Source organism: Paramecium tetraurelia (assembly GCF_000141845.1).
Source record: "Paramecium tetraurelia macronuclear, complete genome".
Classification (NCBI taxonomy): domain Eukaryota; phylum Ciliophora; class Oligohymenophorea; order Peniculida; family Parameciidae; genus Paramecium; species Paramecium tetraurelia.
Window position 1 is genome coordinate 733,164 of NC_006058.1, and position 27,661 is coordinate 760,824.

Below are 27,661 nucleotides of genomic sequence, written 5' to 3' on the forward strand. Positions count from 1 at the left end.
ACATATATTATAATTCTAAATGGAGATCAACGATTTTATCTTCTCTTAGTGCGAATAAGAAATCGATACTAAAGAAGATCACCCTAGTCTACTATAATCGGACCAAAATATGCGCCTATCATTGTTTGGATTGCATAGTCCTGAACCATCTATTATTGAAAACTTGTCAAATAATGGAAGTTTGTTCGATTATAACTTCTCCAACCACGACTATTATGGCACTAAAGAATCTGAAATTGTTATCTGTAAAGCAATTAGGAAAATTCGTAAAAGGAAATCATAAAAAAGTGGACTTCTGAGCAAAAATGAATTCATTGCCATTTTAAAGAGAGTAGAGTAATGTCAATCCATATAATTCTTTCTGGATTAATTATCTCATACTGTTAAAACAATGAAAGAGCATTTATTGAATAAGCTCAAAAAGACTTGCGATAAATGAAATATCTAAAACTTTCTATTTAGATATTATGATTGATATTTATATACATTATCAATATTCGTTAATACATACCTTATAAGTTGATTTCTTATCCGCTTTTCTCGAGTAATACATAAAATAAAAATAAAGAAATAAATAGGTTTATATTTTTAAATTGGGTCAATATTTGAGAATGAAATATTTTAAGTTAATAATAAGGTTTACAACATGATATAATTAAAAAATACTTACAAAGGATATTCAAACATTACTCAAGTTTTCATTTTATCTTAATATTTCTTCATCTCTTTTCTATAAGAAAATATTTCAAAATTATATCCATTGCCTTTATAAAACTTACTCTAAAATTCCACCCAATGTAATCTTAGAGCATGTAAAAAACATTCCATAGAATCCATGCATAATAGAATCCCGAAAGTAGACAATAGGAAAGCAGGCATTCCAAGCAAAGATGCTAATAAATCAGCATTTGCAATCGGCTCTTTCAATGTTAAATCAAATAGGACTTTAGCTAATTCAGAATGAGCCAAAGATAAAGCCCATAATCTCAGGTAACTAGCAGTATTACTGATGCATCCGAGCACGAATTCTAGAGTTTCTATTAGATGTTCAACAATTATATCTATATAAGATTGATGTTATGATTATTTAGAGACGAAATCATCATTTGATAAATTGCTATTGATGTTCTAAGGAATCATTTCAAATCTTGCAGATTCTTTCTTTTTTTGTTTTATCATTGCTATTGAATCAGCAATTATGGGAGCAAATAAAAGGAAGGGTAAACACAATATGCAAATAACTAATATTAATTTTTGCAATTAACTTTGATAATCTGCTGATTCGAAAGTCTTTAAAGTGACTTATCCATCATGCATCCACATATCAACTAATGTTGTAATTATACTAGGTGCTTATGATGTATCTGCATAAAATGTAGACCATTTTATTATTATTAACATTACCATGTAACCAATAAATAAAGTGAAAAATAGGAGTCGTGCTGGGAAGAGTATGAAAAGATTTATCCATTTTTTAAAATACAAGTAATTAAACCCAGAACATAGTATTCCTAATAACATTTGACTAAACCCAATTATTATTGCCAATTTCATTTTATATGAATTTCTAAAGCTTAGATCTTCATACTATGGATCAAGGCCAAAAGGGTATGTGCAATCTTATATATTCATGCATGATCCAAATATATTTAAAGAAAGTCCAAAGTATTCATTGTAAATGAAACCAGTATAAAGAGAAAATGCTCCACAAAGTAACAACATATATCTCAAATCGAAAATAATCTAAGTTAAATTAAAATCATTGAGATCTTCATCATTGAAATCTTTTGAGTTTACTTATCTCTTTATTTGCAATCCTAATTGAATTCTTTATTCTCTAAGTTTCTTTTACTCTGATCTGGGTGAAAACACTTTATTCATTGAAAGCAGTATTCCAAATATCAAAATGGCAGCCCCATGACCAATATCTCCAAACATGACTCCAAATAGAAATGGAAAGGTAATTATGGAAAACATTGATGGATTTATTTCCTTATAATCAGGAATTCCATATGTCTCAGTGATCAATTAAAATAATTTGTTAAATTGATTAGTTTAAAAATAGGTTGGTGGCTGCTAATTGACAATCTCATTTATTTTAATTTACGGAGCAGGTATATGAGGATTCTTCTATTTAATAGTTTAAAGTATATTCTCCAACAATTAAATTTCACTTGTTCTAACCCATAGGTTGGCCAAAAAGATGCTTTATTACATTTTCACTTTATTCAGATTTTCATATAGTGTTCTTTCCCTTACTAAAAAGAATCGTATAAAGAGTAATGATGGCTAGGTATTTTCATCCTCCAATAAGGGCTTTAGAATGGATTGCAATAATTAATGAGTCAATTTATTCATGTTTTCTATCTCAGCTATATCCTTATCGTAATCGCAATATCTTTAGTCCCATTATTCTTCTGTCAATGGTAATGAAATATGGTCTACTTTCAACACATCACACAGTTTCTTAATCTTTCTCCAGGTCTCTGATTACAATGAAAAAGTAGGAAATATCAATAAAAAACAGCTTCTTGAAACAGACAGCAGAGTCTAATTGACCATAAAGTTCCCCTTAGTTATCCGAAACACAGTTCTTTGGAATATTTGATAATCTTTTGAGTTCATGACTCCAACAAAATGAGTAAACTTCTAAGAAGGCATCATACCACCATGTTAATGATAGGATTTGATCATTTATTCATCAAAGTCTAAAGCAGTACTTGATTTGCTATGGAAGTAAGCTCCTCCCAACCAATCCCTTGCATAAATCATTGCCTACTTAGCCTCTCTAGTATTTTATAATTTAGATTTCAATCTAGATAGAGTATCAATTTATTATTGAACTTATTAATATTTTCCAGTTATGTATTCTTCAATCTAATTTATAAATGTATGTTTTTGAATTTACTTTAATGATAGGACTCTCTACATTACTAATATTTTCATACATCAAATTCCTATAGCATTAGTTTGAAATCATAAACATGATCTATTGTTTAACCTATCTGATTTAATTAATCGAGTAGATACTCTACTTTGTTCAATATTTCATCGCATCTACATATCCTACATATAATTACCTTTGGACTTAATTGATAAATGGCTTAGATAATAAATGCTATTAATGGTCGATTATCATCACACTATCAATTTGACCCAATTCACTCATAACATCATAGGATGATTCTCTGGGAATCAACAACTAATAAAGACTCATACCTTCAGATCTAATCATTAGTTGTTATAAAAATATTATAAATGCAATATTAAAAATAGAATTACTCTTTTTCTTGATATTCAAAATTATTAATATATTCTGAACATTAAAATAACTATCCATAAATTTCTAAACTAATAATTTATTTTTTATATTATCTATTTCCAATGTAATTATGCCCATAAGTCGATGACAATGAACCTATTGTATTAGGAAATGTGTCAGAAGAGTGGCAATTCTTTTTGGAAGCTTGGAAACACATTCCAATTAAGGTAAAATTCATCTAAAGAACTAGTATTATTCATTACAAGTTGGCAGTGGCATTACAACTAATAGAAGATTGCTATATATTAATCCTAAAAGAGAAGGAGTATCATATTAAATAAAAACGAATATGCCTCATCTAATATCAATAAAGAATAATTCTCTAATATTGTCTAAAGATGAAGGTATGTATGTTAAATTCACTATTACTCCTCCTTCAACTCCTTGTAAAATCAATGTCAAATTCGTTATCGAAGATATCATTACTCAGTTACCAGTTGAGGGTATTGAAATGGAGATAAATGTCAAAAATTTTTGATTTTATTACTATTATGATAAATTATTCTAAATACATAGTTTATTAATTTATTAATTGCTTTATCTATATAATTGAAGATAAAGCACACTATAAATTGTGATTTAAAACTACGTTATTTTAAAGAATAATGAAATCAACTACAACGTTTTGAAGCAATTTAATCTCATACTCTTAAGTTTCTAAGCCTAAGATAAGTTGATGGATGAAAAAATTGCTATTAATAATCTAAGATTTTATTTTGATTATTATGGTATTCGATTAGGTAATTTTAATATTAAAATGTAAATAAAGCAGTACAAAAATAATTAGTTTAATTAAACTACAAAAATGATAAATATAATGTAGTATCAAATCAATTATTCTTGGTATAACAATAAACAAATAGGTAAAATTTAAAGTACTATAATACTGAATTACGAGATCCATAGAGACCAAATTCCATTGCAATTTGGATCTTCTTGGAAGCTATGAATATACCACCTTCCTTAAAATCCTTTTTCTAATTTATCTGTTTCTCCTTCATAAATAATAAGATTTTTTTTCGATGTTTGATTAATTTTTATTTATTTTTTATATCTCTTTATCATAAATATTTTCCAATATGAATCTTGTGTGTATTTAATATGGCCTTTAACTTTCCATGTTCCAAAAAATCTTTCCCAGTTAAAATAAGACTGATATAATGATTGTTACATGTAGAAATTGTAAATACTGTCTGCAAATTTTCAACTGCATAAGTGACATTTAACAATATAAAATTCATCTGCCAATTTTATTATGAAGCATAAGAACAACCTTAATTGATCAATTCGATTTATGGGTGACTTTATTTTTCAAGATTACTGTTGAATAAGCGTTATTCTTGATTCAATATGAATTTTCTTCTACAATATTAACGTATGATTACACTTATTGTATAAATAAATATAGAATGAATCAATTTTTATTTTGTACTGATCCTCCTAATATTGAGGCTAATATAATCAATATAATATTAGAATGATCATAAGTTTGGGCATAATTTCAGTAAATAAATCAATATCAAATCAGATTCATATTGAAAGGTTTAAAAATATTAAATATTTTTTCTGTGTTATCAAAATAGATTATTATTTGATGTTAAATTTCAATATTAATTGAGAGTAAATAATTAGCTACTTCCTAAAAAATCATATATAAAACAATTTCAGCATCATCTGAAGAATAGTGATAACTTAAAATTGTTGAAATTCCTCTTGTATACCAATTCATAGAAAATCCAAAAATGCTAATTTTACAATAGAATTTAATGAAACCTGGATTAGTTATGGCTATACTTCTTACCACTTCAATATTTTTTGATTCTCCCATCATCAATAGAAATTTTGAAACAGCTCTTTAGTCTAATGTTTGGCTCATTAATTGTGATTCAGTATCTAATACAGATCTCATTATTTAATTGATTATTCAACATCATATTCATTTCCTTATGTTCTGTAAATTATAAGTAATTCATTGCTATATTGTCTTTGAGGTATGGTGACGTAGATGAATTGAAAAACCTTACACTTAGGGTGAGAGAAATATATTTTTATGTAATTTTTTGATGATATTAAACTCTTACCTACTTCATTTAACTTTATTAACTTGAATTTATTGTGCTCTTGTTAAGATAGGAGTTTCTAAATGAGGAATTCTGAAATGGTAATCTTCTTATAATTCAAAGAAATTGCTAAAATTGATTACTAATATTAATTTAAATTATAACAAGAAACAATTACTAATGCAAATACTATGTTTATTTAAAATTCTGTAATTTCATATCAATTTAAAATTTGATGTGCTTTGATAATACAGTATCTCAATTTGTAATATAATTGATGTCTTTGTTTGCAGATATTTATTGTAAGTAAATTTATTTTATATATCTTTTGATTTACTAGCAGGCAAATGATAATATTATTTGGGCATTTTAATACTTATACTACATTATTCAAAGGAATTATATTGATTTAATATGTATTTCATCTTTCAAATTAAGTCTTGAAATCCAAGTCTCTATCTGAAGCTGATCACTTCTTCACTTGATAAGGTGCTATCATTTCTGTATTATATCTCATCGAAATCTAATTATCAAAGATTTAGTCATACTTCTTCTTCTATACTTTCTTCTTCTATTGTTAAGAAAATGTGTACCCAACCTTGGATAACCTTGATGTTCATAAGACTAAAATACTTGCTAATAATATGATAGGAACTGTGAATATGGACACATCAATGCCCAATCTAACAAACCAGGGAATAGGTCTCATTAAATAATAATTAAAATATAATGCAAATTAATTGTTTGTTTTGTGAAAAGCAAAGAACGGATGGCAAAATCAATTTCCCATTTCTTCTTAAAACTGTAATATCATTTGAAAATAAAATCAGGCTCTATATTTGAAGTATAATTAGAATGATGACCAACCAATCGATGATGTGATAAAGCATTCTCATAAGAAATGGGTGATTGACTTTTTTGAGAAAGCCTAAGAAATCAAAGATGAAGCATTTGTCAGAAGCTATTATTAATCAAATCAAATAGGATCTAAATTGGTAGATTTAACCGAATATTATAAATATCGATTGGATACTCCTCATTTTTTTATGCTTCCCCTATCTAAAGCCATAAACTAATACAATAAAATTCGAAAGTATCATCTATTATATTTAGAGAATACCATTACACTCAAATCAAGTATCAATTAGGAATGCTAGTTCACACTAAGAATAATTAGAATGATCTACCTTTTGTAAAAATGCTGAAGATGGGTGAAACTAAATAGGAAGATTCAGTTTCTAAGTCTCTAATATCGTTGTTAAACAAAATTAAGCCAACTCAAATTAAAGCTAAATAGATTAAATAAGCAAAAGTATATACACAACAATCAAGTTTATCAACTACTAAGTTAAATTATTAACCGCTGATTAAAAAAAGTGAGTTAGTGAGTAGAAAATTAAAGGCTATCTTAAATGAAAATGGTCATTCTCCAGTAAAATAGAACAATTAATATAAAAAAATTTAATCAAAATCTCAATCAAATGTGCATCTAAATACTTAAATTAGCATGTATAATTATAAAAAACTGAGTGTGCAATAGAGTATGCAAATGCTTATGCCTACAAAGAGTGTACAACAAAGCAAATTAGGATCATAAGCTGATATAATTTCGAGCATTTATTTATCAAAAAATAGCATTAATCTCAAAAGTCGATAATAAAAAAAGTTAAGAAATATGTTTTAGAAATGAAATTAACAAACTATTACTATTTATCAACACATAGATATCAATTACAAATTCATTATTAAACTTCTTCATATAAAGGATAATCTAGATAGCCTTTTTCTCCTTTGGTATAAAACGTGCTTTCATCCCATTTGTAATTTAACTCATAGTTCTTTTGAATTCTAGTTACCAGATCTGGATTAGATATAAATAACTTTCCAAAAGTGACAGCATCAAACCTGTTTTCTTCGATATTTTTAATGGCTGTTTCAGGAGTATAGCCCATATTGCCTATCAACACGCCCTTAAATAAGGGTTTAAAGGCTTGAAATAAGTCTGGTATTTGTTCCTTGCTCCCAGGGTATCCATAATTAGAGTAATTAGCAATATCATTATCATCCCGTAATTCAATAAAGGCCAATTATCTTGCATCGAACTCCTTGATCAAGTAAGAAAATAGTGATAGTGGATCCGAATCACACATGTCATTCACTCTAGCAACAGGAGAAATCTTGACTCCAACTCTGCCATTTCCATAGATCTTAATAATTTCATCAATGACTTCTAAGCAAAATTTGCTTCTATTTTAGATACTCCCACCATATTCATCATTCCTTTTGTTGGCACTATCCCTGAGAAATTGATCTATCAGGTACCCTGTGCCACAATGTAATTAGACTCCATCAAATCCTGCTTCTTTGCAATTAATAGCAGCTTATTTAAATTGTTAAATGACTAATTTAATGTCATCTATGGTCATTTCATGAGGGACTTCATGGAAAAATTGTGATCTTCTTACTTTACTTCTTGGGGTAATAGCTGAAGGAGCCCAAACTTGTAATCCATTTTAAAATGATGAATGACAGGCTCTTCCTGAATGCCAAACCTATGCAATAATTCTCCCTCCTTTTGCATGTACACTATCGACAACCTTTTTCCATCCTAAAGTTTATTCCTTTGTATATATTCCTGGTTATCCTGGAAATGCTAAACTTCTTTCGGAAATCGGAACACATTCAGTTAGCATGAATCCAGCTTCTGCTCTTAAAGTGTAGTACTTAACCATTAAATCATTTGGGATTAAGTCGTTGATATCACATCTTTACCTTGTAAGAGCAGCCATACAAATTCTGTTAGGTAGAAGCATATCTCCCATTTTTAAAGGTTTAAACAGTATATTCATTAATTTATTATTTGATATTAAATCCATTTTGAATTAGTTTAAATAGGAAATTAATTGTAATTTCATGTTAATATGGACTATTAAATTCACTAAATCTTAAGATTTCTATTCTAAGTAAATAATGTATTTTGAACATATTCTATATTGACAATATTTATATAATGCTTAAGTTTTTGAGATATAAGCAATCTTGATGAATAGAGACAAACCAGAGTAGGTATGACTTCAACTAAAATTTAAATAAAGGCTAAAATATTTATGACATTAGTTAATTATCATTAAATAAAATATCTAATGAGTGATTTTTTAGAATGGGCTTATGAAAACAGAAGATAAATTGGGTTAGATATTTTGGCTGGGTCTTTTAGTGGAATGTGTAATATACTGTCTAGTCATCCAATGGATACAATCAAGGTGAGAATGTAAATGTCACATGATGGAATTATAAAAACAATCACATCTATTATGAAAAATGAAGGGATATTTTCGTTTTATAAGGGAATGCTCTTTCCTTTTATTTCTGTTCCGATTCTCTAGGCAACTGTATTTTCAAATCACGAGTTTTGGAAGAGATTCTTTGTGGGTGACAGTAAATAATCATTAACTTGTTATTAAAAGTAAGTAAATAGTAATATTGAATAATAGCATGATAGCAGGAGGACTTTCTGGATTAGCTGCTTCATTTATATCCTGTCCTGTTGAATTGGCTAAATGCAGATTATAGATGCAAGTTTAAAATGTGAATAAAATGTGGAAGAATCCAGTGGATTGCATGATATAGGTTAATTCTTAGTGATTTTAGATTGCAAGAAAGGAGGGCATATCTTATTTGTATCGAGGGATGAATGTTACTTGTTAAAGAGAAATTCTAGGATATGCAGCTTTATTTGTTGTTTATGATGTAGTGAAGGACGCTCTAATATCTGTAAAAAAGTAGAAGGAGGCAAGCAACTTAGATATGTTAATATCTGGAGGTTTGGGAGGCATTGCTTGTTGGACTATTGGATATCCTTAAGATGTAATTAGAAAGTCTATCTTAAAAGATTATAAAGACTATCTTGCAGTGTGATACAGGTATTGGTAAGACTAGAAAGTATAAACCACATTTTTTGGATGGAGGATTTTATAGTTGCTTGGTTGAATAGGTAGGCAAAAATGGTTGGAGATGCCTATTTAAAGGATATTCAGTTTGTATTTTTAGAGCATTTTATGCTAATGCTATAGGGTTTTATGCATTTGAGACAGCGAAGAAGTATTTAAATCGATGATTGTATTAGAATAATGTGTTTGTGTGTTGATATTTCATATATAAATAAATTCATAAAATTAATGATTCTGATCTTTGTGGTTGCAAATATTCATCTAGTTCTAAGTAAGAATTGCAATACATTTGATGAATAAATCATACTTGGTGATTATTACTCAAATTAAGAGGGTTAGATTATGGCTATACTTCAATATAAGTCCTATGTATTAGCAATTGATTAATTTAGGAAGAATGCAATACTTTTGTTCAGGTAAAAAGAATGAGATTAAAATTTCAATCAGAATTACTAGAGAATCGTTATTTTGTGTATACAACCCAGATCTATTAGAATTATTCACTCTAAATTAATACAGATTATAATATCACATTGGGATTGAAGTCTCTAATTTTGAGATTGCCCACTAGAAATGGTAAATAACCATTCAAACTACTAAATCAATACGGGAATTCTTACATATTAAATGGGAACTCACTGCTAAATCTATAGATTGAAGAACTCGATGTAATGAGCTTTAAGATTGAGTCAATAGCCTTAATTTTTATAAATGAATGCAATATCAAGAGAATACTAGATCATTTAAGCAACAAACAAGATTTCTGGATAGTAATGTTTGGAGATTAGAGTTGTCAATTCTAATTATCACATTTGCAATATGATACTTTCATATCGACATCTGAAAATTAACATGTAACATTTTTAAAAAGTAATCCATTTAAAAGAAACTTTAAAATTGAATTCCAAATCCACAATTCAAGTGTTCTTTAATTCTAACACTATTAAAACGATGAACTGATCTAAAATGAATTCGTTAATAAATCTTTTTTGGTTTCAACAAATTTAGGTGATAATTGTATCCCATATGGACAAAGAATTAGTTTAGGATATTATTATACAAATTACAATAAAGAGGATGACATAATTGACATTACCTATAATACATAGGTAAATTTACAATGATATGTTTAATAGTCCTATTGTCCACAGGGATTCTTGCATATTTTTGACGATAATGGAATTGATTCATGGATTAAAATAAGAGAGACTAGAATTTTGAATATGAGTAAGATTTATGAGAATTCAAGTTAATAATTCACTTATGTGACTTATATAAATATAGTATCTTTGAATTCTTAAACAATTTAAAGGTTGGGTCAGATCTATTATTATGAAATATATGGAGACATCTAAACCAAAAGCAGTAAGTATCAATTCAAGGTGCCTTTAAAATAATATGACAACAAAGAACACAAGATCATTTTCTTTGGAGATATGGATTCAAATTGGACAGGTAACAAATCTAAACAAACCTTCGATTGGTTTTAATCAATCCAATACAATCAAAGTGTTTATGATGCATTAATATTCGAGGGAGACATGGCATATGATCTCGAATCCCAAGACTGTTAATAGGGTGATTGGTGGTTAAGAAACATGACTACATTTACATCGTATTACCCATTATTATCGACTCCTGGCAATCATGATTCAGGAGCAAACTATGAATTCGATTTCTATAGGATGTCCTTCCTCTCCCCTGATAAATCTTAATACAATACAAGAAAGAACTATTATAACTTCTATAGTGTAGACTTGGGTTTGGTTCATTACATTTTTTACAATCCAACCAATATTGTTTATGATGATAGTAACCAGCAATAAATAGATGAAATGGTTTAGATTATGGAGAATGATTTAAATTAAGCCAATCAGAATAGAGAGAAAGTACCTTGGATAATAGTTAATAGTCATTTCCCCATGTATTGTAGTGACTCTAGTGATAATTAGTGTTCCCAAAATTTTATAGCTTTAAGGCCATTCGCTGATTTATTCACCAAATACAGAGTGGCTATTTATATGTCAGCTCATCAACATAATTATGAGCGAGATGCCCCATTCATTAATAATTAATCATAGGTGAATACTGGATTAATCACTGATGGACCAGAATAACATCTAGTGAAGAACTCCGCTGCTCCCATCTATGTAGTTGAAGGTTCTGCTGGTCAGGAGTATTATACACCATTGGTTCCATGTATGTTATGATTTAACTATTAATTTTTAGATGAAAGCCAACCATACACTGTATATCAGACTGGATATAATGATGGAATTGGTATTATGACTATTCACAATTCCACTCATATCTATTTTGAATAATTGGATCTAGTCACTCAAGAAGTTGTGGATTACTTTTGGTGTGTTTAGGACCGTTAGGACAGCAGCAGTAAGGCCTTAAATGTTATCTTGTGGACTTTTATAGGGTTTTTCATTCTTGGTGTTTTGGGGATGGGAATTTTCTATTTGATTAGAAGGCAGAAAATTAAAGAGCAATTGCTACCTTGAATTTATTAAATATTATTTATATATTTATGAATCAAGAAATTAATAGTGCACCCAATGTTCCAAGCAATAACATCGATGCAATAAATAACATAATATAATATTTTGATCTCGACTATTTTTAACTGTTGGCTGCTTCCTTTATCTCTTAATTAGCATGTTCTACATTTGATTTTGTTTGTTGGAGATCATGCACAACTAAATCAAGCTACTAATCTTAAATTACACACTTTACCTACCCTAATCATTTACTTTCAATCCCAACTCATTCATTATTTTTTATAATGTCATTGACTGATTCTAAATATGATTTATGTCTTCTTGTCTTTCTTAGATCATTTGTGATTCCAAATCTAAAGATTCATGTGTAAATTGTTGCTCTTATTATTCAGAAATCTGATTCTATTGTTGACTTTTATTTTGGGTATGTTCAATCTGAGTAAATGACAACTTATTTAATTCTTTTGATAGTTGTTAGTATCGATCTTTCTATTTTGCCAACTACTATTTTGCATTCTTAACTTATTTTTTCTATTCAAAACCCTTGGCTCCTCTCTCAAGCTCATTAATCATTGTTTGTATTGAATCTAGGAGTTTCTTTCTAAATTACTCATAATCTATAAATACGATTGATCCCTCTATAATTAGATTAATGTCATATGCTCATCATCCAAATCAAGATTTCTCTGTACCGAGTCTTACAATTAATTGATTCGTAAAGTTAATGCTACAATTTCCTATTTAATTCGCACTCATACTTCATATTTAGATTCAAAAGTTTGTTTTTTGTTCAATAAATTCTACATATTATCTTCATTCATCATTTTAATAATATAATTAATAATTTATTATTAATATAGATTTATTAACTAATTCAAATTAATCGCGTAATCTAAAACAGAATCTTCACTTCATATATTATCAATCAATAATCATTGACTAGACTCAAATATTGGGAAATTATATATATATAAATAATCATCTATTTAATTAAACCTATATTAAATGAAGTTATATTCATAAATATTTGATAATTCTAGACATGTAAATTAGTTTTTTTTATTATTTTAAATGTGTTATCCATAATCTTTATTAACAATATTCAATTATTATTCTAACTGTTTCAAATTTTATATTTTTAATATAAATCAGAGATCAGGCTAATCATTTAAAATTGGGTGCTTAACTCAAATTAGTTTTTGTAATTGTTATTTTTCTATTCTAATATATGTTCATTGACTTCTTTGTTTTTGATGATAAAAGTTATTTGTTATATAGTTTCTTTTTAGAAATAATTTAGATTAAGAATAGGCTCATTTTTTAGACTCACTAAATTATATTATCAGTTATGTACAATAATATGCTTGAACACATTAGACTCATTCCTTTTGTCTTAAGACAATTCAACTGAGTATTTGCTAATGCTTTTCATTATCAGCAATTTATTTAATGAGGCCATTAGAATTTAAAACATGTGGATTTTTCATTTAATTGCCATGTCATATGCTTAATTACTAATTCTTTAAGTGGGTTATATCAAATGCAGTTAAATTGGGCTTATTGATCATCTTTAACAGACAAAGTTGTTATTTTTTCCTTAATATATTTAAGAATATTCTTATAATTAAAATTATTGGAAATTAATTATTTATTTTCATTTCATATTATTAATTAATTATCCAGCATAATATGATATTTGTTAATTAGGGGAAGGTAAGAGTTGCATAGCCAAATCAAAGATTCCATACTTGGCACACTCCAGTCGAAAGATAGTGGTGGCTTAACATAACTTAGATAGAATTTAAAGAGCCTAGATCAACGCTTCAGAGTTCTTACCTGTGAAATAGCCTAATAATCTTTTAAGATCTACAATAACTTTATTACTCAGAATTTAATCTACAATGTCTGACTTACTATTAAGCATAACCTATTTTTTATCGTAGTATGACAATGTTTTAATTTCTGTTTCATTTAAAATTCTAGGATAGATACGCAAATCGCAGATATAACCAATCGGTTAATCCAATGATGCACTATTACCAATAAATTAAATATCAAATTAAGTAGTCACTTTATTTATTTGACTTTCATAATTGCCATTCAAATATAGAAATGCTGATTGTTATTCATTATCTAAGATGATCACAACATGATTCCATCCAGAAAGGTTCTTTTCAGAATTCTTAGGTTCAAAAAACTTGTATCCATATCCATCTGGACCAACATTGGTGATCCCCAATAATTAGGAGTAGGCATCTGAAATAATCAAGGAAGTAAATCCATCACTAGAACCCAGCAATGTACGTATTTAGTAATTATTTGAAGCACCTCTCGTCTTACTAGTTTCAGGATTAAACATGACCATCCAAAAGACCACTGAGATCTGTTTTTTATTGATTTTCAAAGGATCTTCCAATTGAAGCACTTAATCCTTATCAAAATAACACCCACAACCATCATAAAATAATCCTTGATCTATAGTCAATTTAGTGGGGTCTCCGAAGATCAATATATTATTTAAGTTGCTATTGTCGAATAGATTGGTGGAATCAAACTTAATCCATAACAAAGTGTCATCAAATCCTTCTAAGAACATATTAACAGTTCTCAAAGCCTCTCTTTATTGTGTAAAGCATTCTGGCATTCCAGCGATGTCCACTAACATCTAGACTACATCAAAATCTCTTTTATTTTCTTTTATCGTTTACACTAGTGTTTATTTAATCTTGAAACTTAATGTACAAAAAAAGACATTAAGAGATGTTTCTTTCATGATCTCCTCAGACTATTAATATTTATAAGATGAAGGCATTTAACAAATGTTATTCGGAATGAGTGATAAACCTAATTTCAATATTTTACAAGTTTCTGGTGGAACCTACATGTATTTCAATTCAGGAGGAAGTTCTTATGGCTCTTTATCCAGTCCTTGCTTTCTAACTATCTTTTTTTCGAACTTTTTTCTCTAGTCATAGGCTTCCCGTTCCTTCAATGTTTTATCTCTTTGATCCTGATAATGCTGAAAACATTTCACTACCAATTACACCATCTCTAATTCTGGATTCTTGATAAAATCAAAATGGGCAATCATCATCACAATTAATAGAAAAAGAATTTCACTTGTTGGGTTGTATTGTGTTGAATCCAAGAATATTTCCTTTGTTAATTTCTTAATATACTCCTTTAGACTTATCGAATTGATCAATAGGATCAAAGTATAATCCTTTAGTGTCAGACAAGTAAGCATCTCCAGTATCTATTGTTGTAATTCATTAAAGATATATGGATAATCCTCTAATATTTGAATTAACATAATTGTGATGCATTGGAGATTCAATTCATGCTCCTCTGCAAAAAATAAATGTAAATCCTTCTTAACTCTCAACAAAAGACATTTCGTTTTGTGGATGAATTAGGCTTTATCAGGATTAGGCTTAGGACCCTTACCAATCTGATTGATGTTTTATTCAAGTTTTATCAATAGCTAGTCATCTTATTCGGTTTTATGGCCTGCCTTCTACTTGAAGTCTTTGAATTGATCAATGTAATCTTTCCAAGGCTCATCAGGAAGCATTTCATCTTCATCTGTATTAAGTTATTGATGTGGCTTCATTTCGTGATCCAAACTCCTTTGCCCAAAGACAAATCAAAAATTAATATATTTTTCAAACATTGTTAAGATACAAATATGAGCATCACATTAATTAGAATTCTAAACTATTTCCATAAGCAAACGACAATTTTCCTATCATCTTATCAATAGAATCCCTTTAATATAATAACAAAATTTCAAACATTTATATGCTGGATATAATTGTTCAATGTCTATATAATAATAAAATGTTACTATTTTCGCCATGCTTCTGAATTAAAAATTAAAAAGGTATTAAATTATTCCACAAGAACTCAATCCAATCTTGTATTTTGTTGAGTTCTTAATTACTTACAATTAAGAAGTTTTCGTCCAATATTCTTAATTTTGCAACTCAGCTTCTGTTCGTAATTTAATGCCTTTTCCATAAACATGCTACCTAAATTCTTTATGAACTTCTTAGAGTTCCAGCTAAATTGACTCACTCATTCAAACTAATACTCTCTTTATATTATAATATACTTTGCATATTTATTAATGGCCTATTCATTATAAACAACCTTAGTAAAAATTTATTACAATCTACATATTATTCAAGACTTATCCTCAATTAACTTTATAATTATAAAAATTAATACAAAATCTATGAAAATCTAATTATTTTCATATAAATTTAATTAATTCTCTTAATCCAATTTCTTTATGATCTTAACGTAAATGGTTCATTCAGTACTAAAAATAGAAAATTGATGTTTAGCAAGATTCAAATTCTTAGAATCATACCTAAATTTATATATAGAGTAAGTTCAAGCTTGTTAAACAATATCATAGCTTAAGCTTGATTTCTTAAATTTAAATTAATTAACTTTCATCAAAAATTAATTAAATTCTATTAAGGAATCCTTGCTTTTTAGAACTGTAATTTTGTTATCTTATTTATTTCATGCTTTATATTTTTGTAAACTGATCATAAGGGCACGCTTTCAGGGTTCTTTACAAAATCCATTATTTAACAATTATGAACAAAAATATTTGGATCGAAAAAAGATAAATAATTTTACATTAAAAAAGAAATTATTTATTTTGGGCCAAAAAAGATCAATAATATATAACCAAAGCACACTAGCTTAGCTGGACAAATCTAATTTTATTTTTATATTCAATTTCTATATTCTACTTTTATCACATTTCTTATGAACGGGCTTTAGTTTGACATTTGAATTATTTAACCAATATTTTCTCATTTACTTAAAAATCCATAAAAATAAATATTAATTATAAATAAACCTCCAATTAAACAAACAGAAGAATAAATTTTAGAAGCAACTTAATAAAAAGAAAAGGGTATCTTATTATATAATTTATTATTGATCAGACAATAATATTATCATTTCATTAAGCCTTAAAGTTCTATTATAAGGGAACATGTAATTCATTTTGAAAGTTCTCTTCAATAGAGATTTCCGACTTCGTGTCCTCCTCCGCTGAAGAACTCAAATCCTTTACATGATTAACTAAGTATTCAATTAGCAAAGCAATTGTCACGCTTTAAGCTAATAAAACAACTATGATGTAGTAGAAGATAAAAAATAAGTAAATAAAATCACTTTATAGACTTAATGAAAAATCGTATGACATCACATTCCAATTGTTTACAATTAATAAAAACCAACAAGTACAAAATCCAGATAAAAAATCATTGAAATTAACCCATTAGTAGTTAGAGAGATGTTATTGATTATAATTAATCTTCCCTCCAAATATTAATTACCCAATTGAATTAAATATAGTTATTGTTACTATTAAAGTTCCAAAAAGTTACAATAGATAAGTAGATATAGCTGATATCTTGAGTAGGATATTTACAAAATTCTTAGATTTTAATAGCCAACTGCATCCTCTGAACAATCTGAGACTCATTATAGAACAACAAACCTTGATTAAAATATCCTAGGAGAAACTGTCTTATTAAACAGCCATAATTGCAATTATTAGTGTAACCAAAACCAAAGAGATAGTAAAATCAAATATCACAGCTGGATATTTATTAATGTTGTTCAGACCTCTTAAAATAGCAATAATTATGGTTTCGATAAGCATTACAGTATTTAATGAAATATTCACAATTTATATGTCTCTGTCGGTGTTATCCTAGAAGATAAAACAAAAATCAGCAATACAAAGAATTTACATAATAGACTTAAAAATCCAATGATCCAATATTCTTTGAATTAGAAATTAAGAATTCGTATTTGCTTATTATTGTTATTACTTTATGAGATTAGCAATTGAATTCTATTTTTTCTTTCGAAGTACTTTATTCTAAAACTGTTGTAATTTATTTCTATGTTAATCAAGAAGGGATTTCGTTCGTTCTTCTACTAATTTCTTATATTATGAATAGAACAATGAAAGAATAAGATTAATCATTAAGATTGTATTGACGAATTAATAGGCAATAAAGTAAATAACGGCTACACTTCTATCTCCATAATATGGTAAATAAATATCTGGTGAATTTACGGTAGTTTATAATTAAAACATAATAAGAAATGTGCAGTAGTTCTTTTGACTAAAAGGTAGACCAGATGAATTGCAAATTCCTTCTTCTTGAGTAATATCGCTTATCTCTGATTAATTTCTAAAGATGGCAGTCCCTAAACCAACAAAAAAGACATAGGAGAATATCATCATAAAGTATATCTCCTTTCCTCTGTAAATAATTAATGCGTAATCCATTATAATCCCAAGAAAGTACTGACTGAAATTATATTAAAAAGAATAAGTACCTGTAGAAAATCAAGAAGATTGGCTTGAGTAAAGTGGAAATATTGTATGAATAATCATTATCAAATATCATTACAATAATGTCATTTATGATTATGATAATTCCAATAAATACAAAGCAATAAGCTACGATCTTTCTTTCAGTTGTAATAGAGTGAAATGAGTAGTATTTTGCAGCCTTGAACATCATCATAGAAACTATCAAAAATATTTCAATCAAATAATAGGGTAATACAGGTATGTAAAATGTTAAGAATGCTGGTATTTGATATCCTTATTCCAGTTCATATTAACAATCAACCTAATTATAATTGATAATATACGGAATATTATCTTGGATTGCACCAAATAGGCTTCTGAAAGATGGTCATTAATACATAGATTGTCACAAATAACTTTCTTATCAATTTAAGGGAAGAGTAAGTTGCTTTTATAGATTATGCTTTAGGATCATTACTTTGTATGAAGGAGTCTTAAATTCATTTAATACCTACCCTATATTTTTTTGGTAATTCTTGTCAACGCAAAATAAGAGGCAAAATCGTTGTCACTTTCTATTCTTCCTACTTAACGAAAGTCATCAATCTTGCTATCAGACATTGATATATCTGACATTCTAATCGAGTTTGGGGTTTATGCTTCAAATTCTGTTTACATAATCTTGAAACCTAAAATTAGACAACAAAACAAATAATTAATTATTGGATATTTCACATACTCTTTTATTTAAAAAACAATTGCTTTAATTTTCTCAATCATTATTTGATATTAATTCAAATTGAATCGTAAACTATTCAACATACAAATATATTTATTCACGCTTTTACAATGTTGTAATCAAAAATATATTATCAAATATAATTAATTATGAATTAGTTAAATTCAATTTAAAGTTCTCTTGATACTCAGAGGAAAAGAAATAAATCCCTAAAATAGGAGAAATCGTATTATGAATAAGCCAAGAGAAGAAAAAGTGTCTTTGTAGATTAAATAGACAGCCATAGTTCAAATTAGATAATTAAAAATTACAAAAGTTTCTTGCCTTAAATAAAAAAGAATCAAGTAAATTCTGATGGGCAGGATGTGTCAATTATACTTAATCATTTCAAATTGTATTAATAATAAAATGTAAAACCCAATAATTGGAATTAGTTTTTTGCTTCAATATGGGACTTTATTCAAAAAAATGGGGATATCTATGATTTATACCAAGAACTTTTTAAGAAATTGTTATTCCTGCAATTCTAGCAATTACAAAAACAAATATTGGATCTATGTTACTAGGAGAAAATCCTAATAACCCTAGGTTATGAATTACAATAGGATCAATTATTTAACTAATTATTTTCTTAATTTGTACAGAATTATTAATTATGCTTATAAGAATTGTTTTCAAAAGGCAAATTTAATAAAAAGCAATTATAAGATGTTTAATCATTAATACAAATGAACAATATTATTGAATACGTAAATATAGATGTTCAATCTGAAAAATTTCAATAAGGAAATAGTACAATTTGGATGATAAATAGAAAATGTAATTAGACATAATAATATAAACTCAATTTGAAAATCATTAGAAGATATTTTGCATTGTGGTTGCATGAAGCTAGAAATCTGGAAATAATAAAAGTACTGCCAAGGTAATTACTTACTGCTTCTCATCCATTCATTAATGCAAAATTAAGTTAACCAATTTTAATTGTTGATTTAGATGAAACATTAGTGCATTTTGATTAAGCATCCAACAGACTGATGATCAGAAACGGATCATAATAGTTTTTATAACAAATGCATAAATATTATTATGTTATAATTTGGACTGCCTCTCTTCCAAGATATGCTAAGTGGGCTCTAAAGAAAATTGATCAACAGATTCAGTAATAAGTATATTATTTATTAGTTAGTATATTGATGTTTTGCTGACTCGTGAATATTGTATCCCTCATGAAAAAGGATTCTATTAGAAGATACTCTCTATGCTAGGATAAGAATTAAGTTTGTTACTAATAATTGAGAATGATTATAGAAGTGTGATTGATTCTGAAAAAGATCACTTGCATTTGATAGATTCTTATTTGGGTTAGGATGATAATGTATTATTTGACCTAAGCAATCGTTTGATTGACGCATATAAATTTTACTAAGATGGATTTAGTTTGTAAAGAGCATTTAAAATGACTTCAATAAAATAAAATTGATATCAATTTATAAAATACAATTATTTCTATTTATAATTTATGAGAAACCCAATCTCATTGTACCTAAAAGAAGTAAAAGATTTTTTGTAGACTTATTAATTCTTATGGTATTATAAACACATTATTTCATTCATAGAAATAAAATCCCAATATCATTATATAGTTCAAGTGTAAAAGATTATTAATACGACTTTATTCGTTAAAATGAAGTATTTTAATAAATAACTCTCAAATTTTTCTTTTATTTGTACTTAAACTATTAATAGATAGGATTGCAAAATGAAAGCAATTGTATACGGGTAAATTCTAATTTATTATATTCTCTATTTTTTAGAGTTGTTGGATCAATCAATATTTAGAAAAATATAAATTATTTTCTCTCTTAAATTGCTTAATTAACTTAATTATTAATTATATAATTCCAAGTGAGCCTTTTAATATAAATAGAGTTTGTTTATTCGTTAATTTTAAAATAAGTCCATTAAGCGAAAATTCAACACTGATTAATTCAGAAGTCTAGGAGATATGATATTATAAGTGTATTTGTAATAAGTCATAGTAGATGATATGTAAGTTAAGAGTTTCACAAATTATATTAATGAGTATTTTTATATTAATTATATTTTAATGACTTAAAGAATTAGATCATATAGCTTTGTCAAAAAGAATTTGGATGGATCTGGTTTAGTTAAGGAAAATTCAATCCTAAAAGATAAGGTCCATAAGATGAAATTTTTGGTAGAAGATAATTTAGATATTTTAATCAATGAGCTTGATCAAGATTTGAAGTAAAATGCATCAATTACTGATATGTCTAATGTGTTTCTAATTATCTAATAAAATATAGAGAGGTGGAAAAATCAAATCAACACTTTGAAAAATAATACAAAAATTTTAGAGGCCCAATTAGAAAGACTAAAGGAAGATGAAGAACAAATGAAAATCCAAACATTAAATGATATTAACATAATATCTGAAAAAAAATAATAATAAATAATTGATAAAGATAATGTAATAGTTACATTAAATTAATAAGTGAAAGATTTATAGAATTAAATAGAAATAAATAAGTCTAAGTTATAAGACTAAATTCTACATGGAGAAGAATTAATGAAGTAACACTAGTAGCAATTAATACAAAGAGTTGCATAATTAGATAATGAAATTATTTAAATTAAATAACAACATTAGTTTGAAACCTAAGCTGTAATGCATAATCATGAGAAAGATCGAAAGTTTTTCAAGGAAGAATTAGATAATTAAATTAGTTTAATAGAACAAAAATATAAAAAATATTATTTGGAAAATTAATAATTCTAAGAGAAGTATCAAAAATAAGTGCAATAAATTAAGTAGCTTAAATAGCAAAGGGATAATTTTGAAAAGTAATTAGATTAATAAAACCAAAAAATTAAATCGTATATTGAAGAACTGGCAAGTGAAAGAAAAAATAAAGCAAAAGAAAATAAGCAATTATAGGAACAATAAGAATTGATTAATCAATTGTAAAATAAAATACTAATTGAAGAAAAGCGCCAATAAAGATTAAAAGAGCAGATTCAACAATTATAAGATTAAAATTAAGCACTTTTGCAGAAACATAACCTTGAAATTAACCAATCTAATTCTCATATTGCATAATTAAAAAGAGAAATAGAATACAAGGACATATACATAATTAATTAATAGTCTAATTTTACTTAGCAAATCTTGATTCAAAAAGTAAAATATGAAAATATTCTCGGAAATCCTGTAACTATCGAAGGAGAATCGTAAGAATAACTAACTAAAGAGTTTTCTCAACAATATGATGACGAAGTGTAGATCTAATATGTTAAAGGCTTGGAACAAGAGATTAAAAGACAATAAGGTATAATCTTAGAAAAAAGTTAATAAAATGCTGATTTATAAGTTAAATTTTAAAAGCTTTAATAAAGTCTAATATAATAAATTGAACAAAAAGTAAAAGAAACACAATATGAATGTAAACTATAGTTCAATAAAATGCAATAGGAATACGAAAATCAAAGAGAAAAAATGTTATCAGAACATTCTTATAAAATTAATCTTTTATAATAACAACTCTCATATGAAGTTGATAAATTTAAGTGCGAATTGAAGGAACTTTAACAAAAAATAGAACTATTAAATAAATAGATATAAGAAAAGGAATAAATAATAATTTATTTATCAGAATAACTATAATAAAATAAAGAGTAATAATCTAAAGATAAAACTTTAGCTGAAGCCAATATCAATAACCTTCAGATAGCCTAAAAATAATAGGTCGAATAGTTAGAAAAAATACATTAATAAAAACTAAATGATATAATTTCATAATTAAATTTATAAACAAGTTAAAATGAGCAACTAAACTAATAGTATTCATAATTGTTAAAAAATAATTAAGAATTAAGAAATGAATCTAAAGAGCAAAAATAATCTATTTAGTAATATAAAATATAATGTGATAAGTTATCGAAAGAATTATAAATTTAATGGGATATTGCAAAAAGTCTTAATGATAGAATAAGGTAAATGCAGGTTGAATTAGAAAATGCTAAATAAACTTATAATATTTTTACAAAAACTACTCGAATTCCTGCTGTTATGAGCAGTGAGATAAGATTGTCAAAGTTGAGGACTTCGCCAATGAACCGTAAATTGCGATCGATATCAAATACTAGATTATAATAATTATAAAATTTATGAATAACTCAAGCAATAAATGCATACTCTCAATCTTTAATTCAATATAATCAAATAAATAATTTACATCACATCCAATTGAACTATTCAAAAGTACTTTTTGATTAATTTAATTATTATTAGATTTAACGAATAAGAAAAATGATTAAAATTATTTATTTAAATTATATATATGAGTATTTTCTTAGGATTAATTGTGCATGATCAAGTACCTAGAGATAGATACATAAGGGCATTGACTGAAATAGAATAATTAATTTATGTGCATAAAGAAGAATTAGTAATTTTGAATTCTGATAATATTTTGAAATTCAAAATCCAAAATTCAGTATTTTGGTTACCAAAAAATCCCATTTACCTGAATACAATATATTATCGTATTACTGGAAATGATGATTTGTAATCAGCCATTGAATTGATTTGGGATTGTCTATGCATATTAAAAGAGAATTTTCCATCTAAATTAGAGTTGTATTAGGAGAATATCGATGAATTTAATTTGAAGGAATGGGAGAATGAACTATTAAGGAGACAACTAAACAATTTAAATAATCGTTAATCAAATGAACCTCTTACAAAAGATGAAATAGAAGATGTTTTTGCAATATTGAACATTGCTTAGTAATTATAAAATGTAAAAGGATAAGAAATATGTCTCAACTTATTGAATTAAGTATAACCATTTTTCTTACAAACATTATCATAATCATATTTAGATTAACTAGAATAAATAGCCAAAGGATAACACAAAATTATTGCAAATTCTTTATTAAACAAGATCATCAAAGTCACATCTAATACAAATAACTAAATTACTTAAAGACCAAATAACCATGATTAAGAGTTAATCAATTTTATTAGATAGAATCCTCGTTATGAATAATAATTTAGTAATAGCTCAATTATTTTTTAAATGAAAGAGACAAACGAAATTGATAGAATTTGTTTTTATTTAGATTACACACTTTGCAAGAACTAAATGTTACTAAAGTCTATTAAACCTACAATACAAACTATAATAGAAAAATATTATGACGGTAAAGTTTTAAATAATAAAAGGTTAATATGGATTAGGCTAATCAGAGTTGACAAAATACTGTGTATTCCATACATTACTTGGCTAAACAATTTTGAATATCTAGCAATTTGATACTACTACAATTTAAAAAATATTTGTAATATTTGAAGAGGGAATTTTGAATTGGATTCAAAGTCTTGTTTAAATGTCTCCTAAGTAAATTTATACTCTGTTTCCGAGTACATTGTTGCAAATCTATTAAAATTAATAATATTCATCATAAATAAAAAGCCATAAGAGTAACATATTTTCCATGATTTGCAATAAAATGGGGATGACTGCCAATAATAACAAGAGTGACTAACAAAAAATCTACTAGAACTTAGATGAAATAAAATGCATATCTCCATTGTTAGCTCAATTTTTAGAATAGTTAATATGATGTTATTAATAAAATTATTTTGGGATTGAATAAACTTCTTATAGTTTATATAGAACTATTTTTATTTATCCTTTATATAGAATGAACTGAAAAGAAATCAACTTTTATTTCAGTATTAGATTTATATATATTATTTATTACAATCATAATTTTAAAATAATATCCCAAAGTGTCCTTTTGTTAATTAAAGATTCAAGATTGATCATAATGCCCTCAACTTAGAATAGAAGTCTTCTTTTGTAAACTGCATTAACTTTAATTTATTGGAGTTTCAAATCGGTGTTATTATTTTAAACAGGTTATTACTGGGCACAACTAAGATTAATTGATATTTTTGTATACCTTTCGAATTTAACATCTATTTTGGTTAAATTTTCCATTTTTGATAAAGTTTTATTCAATTATTTGATGGCTTGTTTTCCAATGTTTTACCACCTAATTAAATATAAATTATTTACAATACTAATTTAACTTCTGATAGATTTCCTAGTTTCTTTAAACAAGTTGATAGTCCTAAGACAGTATTATCAGTGATGTCTTAATTTCCATCTCCCCATCCTTTTAAATTTAATTCCAGCTTTCCCAAATTAGACAATCCACTAATTCCGTTCATTAGATTCTTAGCTCCCTCATCAGTTATACTATTATTTTCATAGGCCCACATGTTTAAGTCAAGATTGAACTCATGTAATTGATTTTATAGAATTAAAGCATTGGTTATATATTATAGTGATTTGTCTGTAATATTTTGATTCCAATAACCCCAACTAATAATTAATAACATGATTTAATACCCACACAAAGTTAAATTTAACTACTCTAAACTTTAGAGTTTTGATAAACCCTCACTTAGATCTCTTACTCCCTTATCAGTTAAGTCAGATAAATCTAAATGCCATCTGATTTAATATATTTATAATACTTTTTGCTTAAATCGATCGATAAGTTCTTCTAAGGTTTAGACAGGACAAGTTCAGAAGACATCGTTTCTACACACTTATCATTAAGCCTCTTTTATTATTGAAATCTAAATATGCTTAAGTATTTACATTTCAATTTAAAAAGGAGATTTAATTCTTTATTCGCTTCTAATTATTTGTGATGCAAACTTCTTCATAAGTTTGTCTTTTTTTAAATTCAATTTGCTAATTGGCTTTTAAATGGGTTTCATTTTATGTTCTACAGATTCATGATAGATGCATATATCCTAGCAAACTTGTTCAAAGTCCTGATTTTTGCTCATTTTAATTAATAATAAAAAAATAAGTATAAGATAATATCTTAAGAAGTTTCTTAATACAATCTTGATCAATAATGAAAAAAGATTATTTTGAAAAAGTCTTTTTTGCACATAATAAAAAGAAAAAAATTTATAACTATTATTCTTAATAACATTCATTATGCATTATAAAACAACATATATGCACATGTTTGAGCTTGTGTTGGATAACTTCTTCCATAAACATAATGTAGATCTTAATCAACAAATAACTAAGGATATTGTGATTTAAATTACAGATATTTTATCATCATCAAATTTAAACCACTTTCCTTATATTTTTGTTATGCAAATATAATGTCCGTACAATATGCCTTGACCCAAATGAATAATAATTGTAGTCAATTCGTAAGTCTTAGTCTACTTCTGAGCCTTTATTCTTAATTATTATGAAAATGGAATCTTTGTTGACACTTTAATCATCTGACCGCATCTTTCATCATATTTAAATCTTTTCAAATGGATTACTAAAACATTAGGTAAAGTATTCAACAACAATCTTAATATATATCTACTTTGAATACCTTTTAGATGCATCCTATTTTGATTGGCATTTATCACAAAAAAATTGATTCTGTCCATTTAATTATTCCTCTTTTGACATTTATTACAAACATGTGTTCAAACTATAATTTGGAAATAAGTCTAAAGACAAATCACAATACATTTCTTCTCTTTAAGAGACTAATATTATTTTTCATAATTACTTGTATGGCAATTTAAACATTCTGTTTATGTTAATTACTATCCCTAAAATATTTATCGAATCCAATTATTTTGTTTATCCTTTAATAATTCATCGCATTCATTGATAAACCACATATAAAATTCATGGGAATCTTAATGATATTTTCCATCAAATATTTTATTTTTTGTTTTGATGTAATTCATCATTTTCTTTGTTGAAATTACTCCAGTCCTCTATTTATGATTTGATATTGATTGGAACAACAACTTCGTTAAATCTAACAAATTATTCTGATTTATTGAGTTTTAATGCTATAAAATGTAATTCCTAAAGTCTTTGCAATAATACAATGCCTACAATATTACATTTGAGTAACAAATGTTACTTGGCTAATATATGATTAACTTATACATTTTCGAATCCAATTAATATTTCCCCATCTGGAAAGTCTTAACCCAAATACTTTTCTAAATGATCATTTTAACTAGATTATGTTACTCCCATTAATATCAATTAATAAATAAATAAATTATAATAAACCTAATAACTAAATCAAATATTTGTATTAACTAAATTTTATTTTCTCTCTGATATAGAAATTTATGTATAATTTGACATTCCTTTTTTAAATTACAGGAAGCAAAGATAAATATCATTAATGATGAAATTATTGTAAATAATAAAGAGATCCTTAAAAACTACAATTTTATATATCTACCTCCTAAGCTTCATAAGTAAAATGAAGAACTTTTATTCTTATAATTATTTATTTCCAATTTATACTTAATTTATTATTTTTTATATGAAGTATTTTCACATCTTTGCAATTTGTTCTTTTACTATTATAAGAGAGAAGAAGGTTTTGATAGCTTATAATGGCTGAGTATTCTTCTTTTCATAATAAATCATTATTTTTCTTCTGAGTAAATTACTATTGTTATTATCTCGAAACTGTAAGAATCTTTTAAAAAATCAACATTTAAGTTGTTTGAATAACTTATTCTTAATTTATAGTACTCAAAACTTGATCCAAATTATATTATTTTAATACCTAGATTATATCAATATTTTTCCTAATAATGATTATAGATTATCATGTTCAATAT

The 27,661-nt window shown here is 26.4% G+C and overlaps 15 protein-coding genes across 15 annotated transcripts; 8 read left to right on the top strand and 7 right to left on the bottom strand. All coding sequences in view use genetic code 6, as the record gives it.

Annotated features, from left to right (window-relative positions):
• Positions 1 to 19: 19 nt before the first annotated feature.
• PTMB.371 (hypothetical protein) lies at positions 20 to 439 on the top strand. Its single annotated transcript, XM_001347159.1, has 1 exon — positions 20 to 439. One exon carries the CDS (start codon positions 20 to 22, stop codon positions 437 to 439), a length of 420 nt encoding a protein of 139 aa, XP_001347195.1.
• Positions 440 to 690: 251 nt separating this feature from the next.
• On the bottom strand, positions 691 to 3,235 carry VATA1 (Vacuolar proton ATPase subunit a). The annotated part of the gene is made up of 3 exons (XM_001347160.1): positions 691 to 2,925; positions 2,949 to 3,057; positions 3,081 to 3,235. The coding sequence occupies 3 exons, from the start codon at positions 3,233 to 3,235 to the stop codon at positions 691 to 693; spliced, it is 2,499 nt and encodes an 832-aa protein (XP_001347196.1).
• A 149-nt stretch (positions 3,236 to 3,384) lies between these two features.
• On the top strand, positions 3,385 to 3,800 carry PTMB.373 (hypothetical protein). The annotated part of the gene is made up of 2 exons (XM_001347161.1): positions 3,385 to 3,489; positions 3,513 to 3,800. 2 exons carry the CDS (start codon positions 3,385 to 3,387, stop codon positions 3,798 to 3,800), a joined length of 393 nt encoding a protein of 130 aa, XP_001347197.1.
• A 2,010-nt stretch (positions 3,801 to 5,810) lies between these two features.
• Positions 5,811 to 6,091, bottom strand: PTMB.374c (hypothetical protein). The annotated part of the gene is made up of 3 exons (XM_001347162.1): positions 5,811 to 5,905; positions 5,931 to 5,990; positions 6,016 to 6,091. The coding sequence occupies 3 exons, from the start codon at positions 6,089 to 6,091 to the stop codon at positions 5,811 to 5,813; spliced, it is 231 nt and encodes a 76-aa protein (XP_001347198.1).
• A 20-nt stretch (positions 6,092 to 6,111) lies between these two features.
• On the top strand, positions 6,112 to 7,072 carry PTMB.375 (hypothetical protein). The annotated part of the gene is made up of 3 exons (XM_001347163.1): positions 6,112 to 6,186; positions 6,213 to 6,475; positions 6,496 to 7,072. The coding sequence occupies 3 exons, from the start codon at positions 6,112 to 6,114 to the stop codon at positions 7,070 to 7,072; spliced, it is 915 nt and encodes a 304-aa protein (XP_001347199.1).
• Positions 7,073 to 7,121: 49 nt separating this feature from the next.
• On the bottom strand, positions 7,122 to 8,231 carry PTMB.376c (Oxidoreductase). Its single annotated transcript, XM_001347164.1, has 1 exon — positions 7,122 to 8,231. The coding sequence occupies one exon, from the start codon at positions 8,229 to 8,231 to the stop codon at positions 7,122 to 7,124; it is 1,110 nt and encodes a 369-aa protein (XP_001347200.1).
• A 294-nt stretch (positions 8,232 to 8,525) lies between these two features.
• On the top strand, positions 8,526 to 9,499 carry PTMB.377 (Mitochondrial carrier protein). Its single annotated transcript, XM_001347165.1, is given in 4 exon segments — positions 8,526 to 8,848; positions 8,877 to 9,023; positions 9,042 to 9,249; positions 9,275 to 9,499. The coding sequence occupies 4 exon segments, from the start codon at positions 8,526 to 8,528 to the stop codon at positions 9,497 to 9,499; spliced, it is 903 nt and encodes a 300-aa protein (XP_001347201.1).
• A 606-nt stretch (positions 9,500 to 10,105) lies between these two features.
• PTMB.378 (Acid phosphatase) lies at positions 10,106 to 11,842 on the top strand. Its single annotated transcript, XM_001347166.1, has 3 exons — positions 10,106 to 10,441; positions 10,469 to 11,531; positions 11,562 to 11,842. 3 exons carry the CDS (start codon positions 10,106 to 10,108, stop codon positions 11,840 to 11,842), a joined length of 1,680 nt encoding a protein of 559 aa, XP_001347202.1.
• A 1,651-nt stretch (positions 11,843 to 13,493) lies between these two features.
• On the bottom strand, positions 13,494 to 15,452 carry PTMB.379c (hypothetical protein). The annotated part of the gene is made up of 1 exon (XM_001347167.1): positions 13,494 to 15,452. The coding sequence occupies one exon, from the start codon at positions 15,450 to 15,452 to the stop codon at positions 13,494 to 13,496; it is 1,959 nt and encodes a 652-aa protein (XP_001347203.1).
• Positions 15,453 to 16,823: 1,371 nt separating this feature from the next.
• Positions 16,824 to 18,411, bottom strand: PTMB.380c (Ca2+ channel). Its single annotated transcript, XM_001347168.1, has 2 exons — positions 16,824 to 18,192; positions 18,221 to 18,411. The coding sequence occupies 2 exons, from the start codon at positions 18,409 to 18,411 to the stop codon at positions 16,824 to 16,826; spliced, it is 1,560 nt and encodes a 519-aa protein (XP_001347204.1).
• A 674-nt stretch (positions 18,412 to 19,085) lies between these two features.
• Positions 19,086 to 20,419, top strand: PTMB.381 (hypothetical protein). The annotated part of the gene is made up of 2 exons (XM_001347169.1): positions 19,086 to 20,098; positions 20,122 to 20,419. The coding sequence occupies 2 exons, from the start codon at positions 19,086 to 19,088 to the stop codon at positions 20,417 to 20,419; spliced, it is 1,311 nt and encodes a 436-aa protein (XP_001347205.1).
• A 627-nt stretch (positions 20,420 to 21,046) lies between these two features.
• On the top strand, positions 21,047 to 23,131 carry PTMB.382 (hypothetical protein). The annotated part of the gene is made up of 1 exon (XM_001347170.1): positions 21,047 to 23,131. One exon carries the CDS (start codon positions 21,047 to 21,049, stop codon positions 23,129 to 23,131), a length of 2,085 nt encoding a protein of 694 aa, XP_001347206.1.
• A 169-nt stretch (positions 23,132 to 23,300) lies between these two features.
• Positions 23,301 to 24,588, top strand: PTMB.383 (hypothetical protein). Its single annotated transcript, XM_001347171.1, has 2 exons — positions 23,301 to 24,165; positions 24,188 to 24,588. The coding sequence occupies 2 exons, from the start codon at positions 23,301 to 23,303 to the stop codon at positions 24,586 to 24,588; spliced, it is 1,266 nt and encodes a 421-aa protein (XP_001347207.1).
• Positions 24,589 to 24,731: 143 nt separating this feature from the next.
• Positions 24,732 to 25,831, bottom strand: PTMB.384c (hypothetical protein). Its single annotated transcript, XM_001347172.1, has 5 exons — positions 24,732 to 24,903; positions 24,931 to 25,023; positions 25,047 to 25,487; positions 25,511 to 25,615; positions 25,638 to 25,831. 5 exons carry the CDS (start codon positions 25,829 to 25,831, stop codon positions 24,732 to 24,734), a joined length of 1,005 nt encoding a protein of 334 aa, XP_001347208.1.
• Positions 25,832 to 25,983: 152 nt separating this feature from the next.
• On the bottom strand, positions 25,984 to 27,059 carry PTMB.385c (Ubiquitin-specific protease). The annotated part of the gene is made up of 5 exons (XM_001347173.1): positions 25,984 to 26,079; positions 26,105 to 26,366; positions 26,392 to 26,551; positions 26,575 to 26,944; positions 26,967 to 27,059. The coding sequence occupies 5 exons, from the start codon at positions 27,057 to 27,059 to the stop codon at positions 25,984 to 25,986; spliced, it is 981 nt and encodes a 326-aa protein (XP_001347209.1).
• Positions 27,060 to 27,661: the final 602 nt, after the last annotated feature.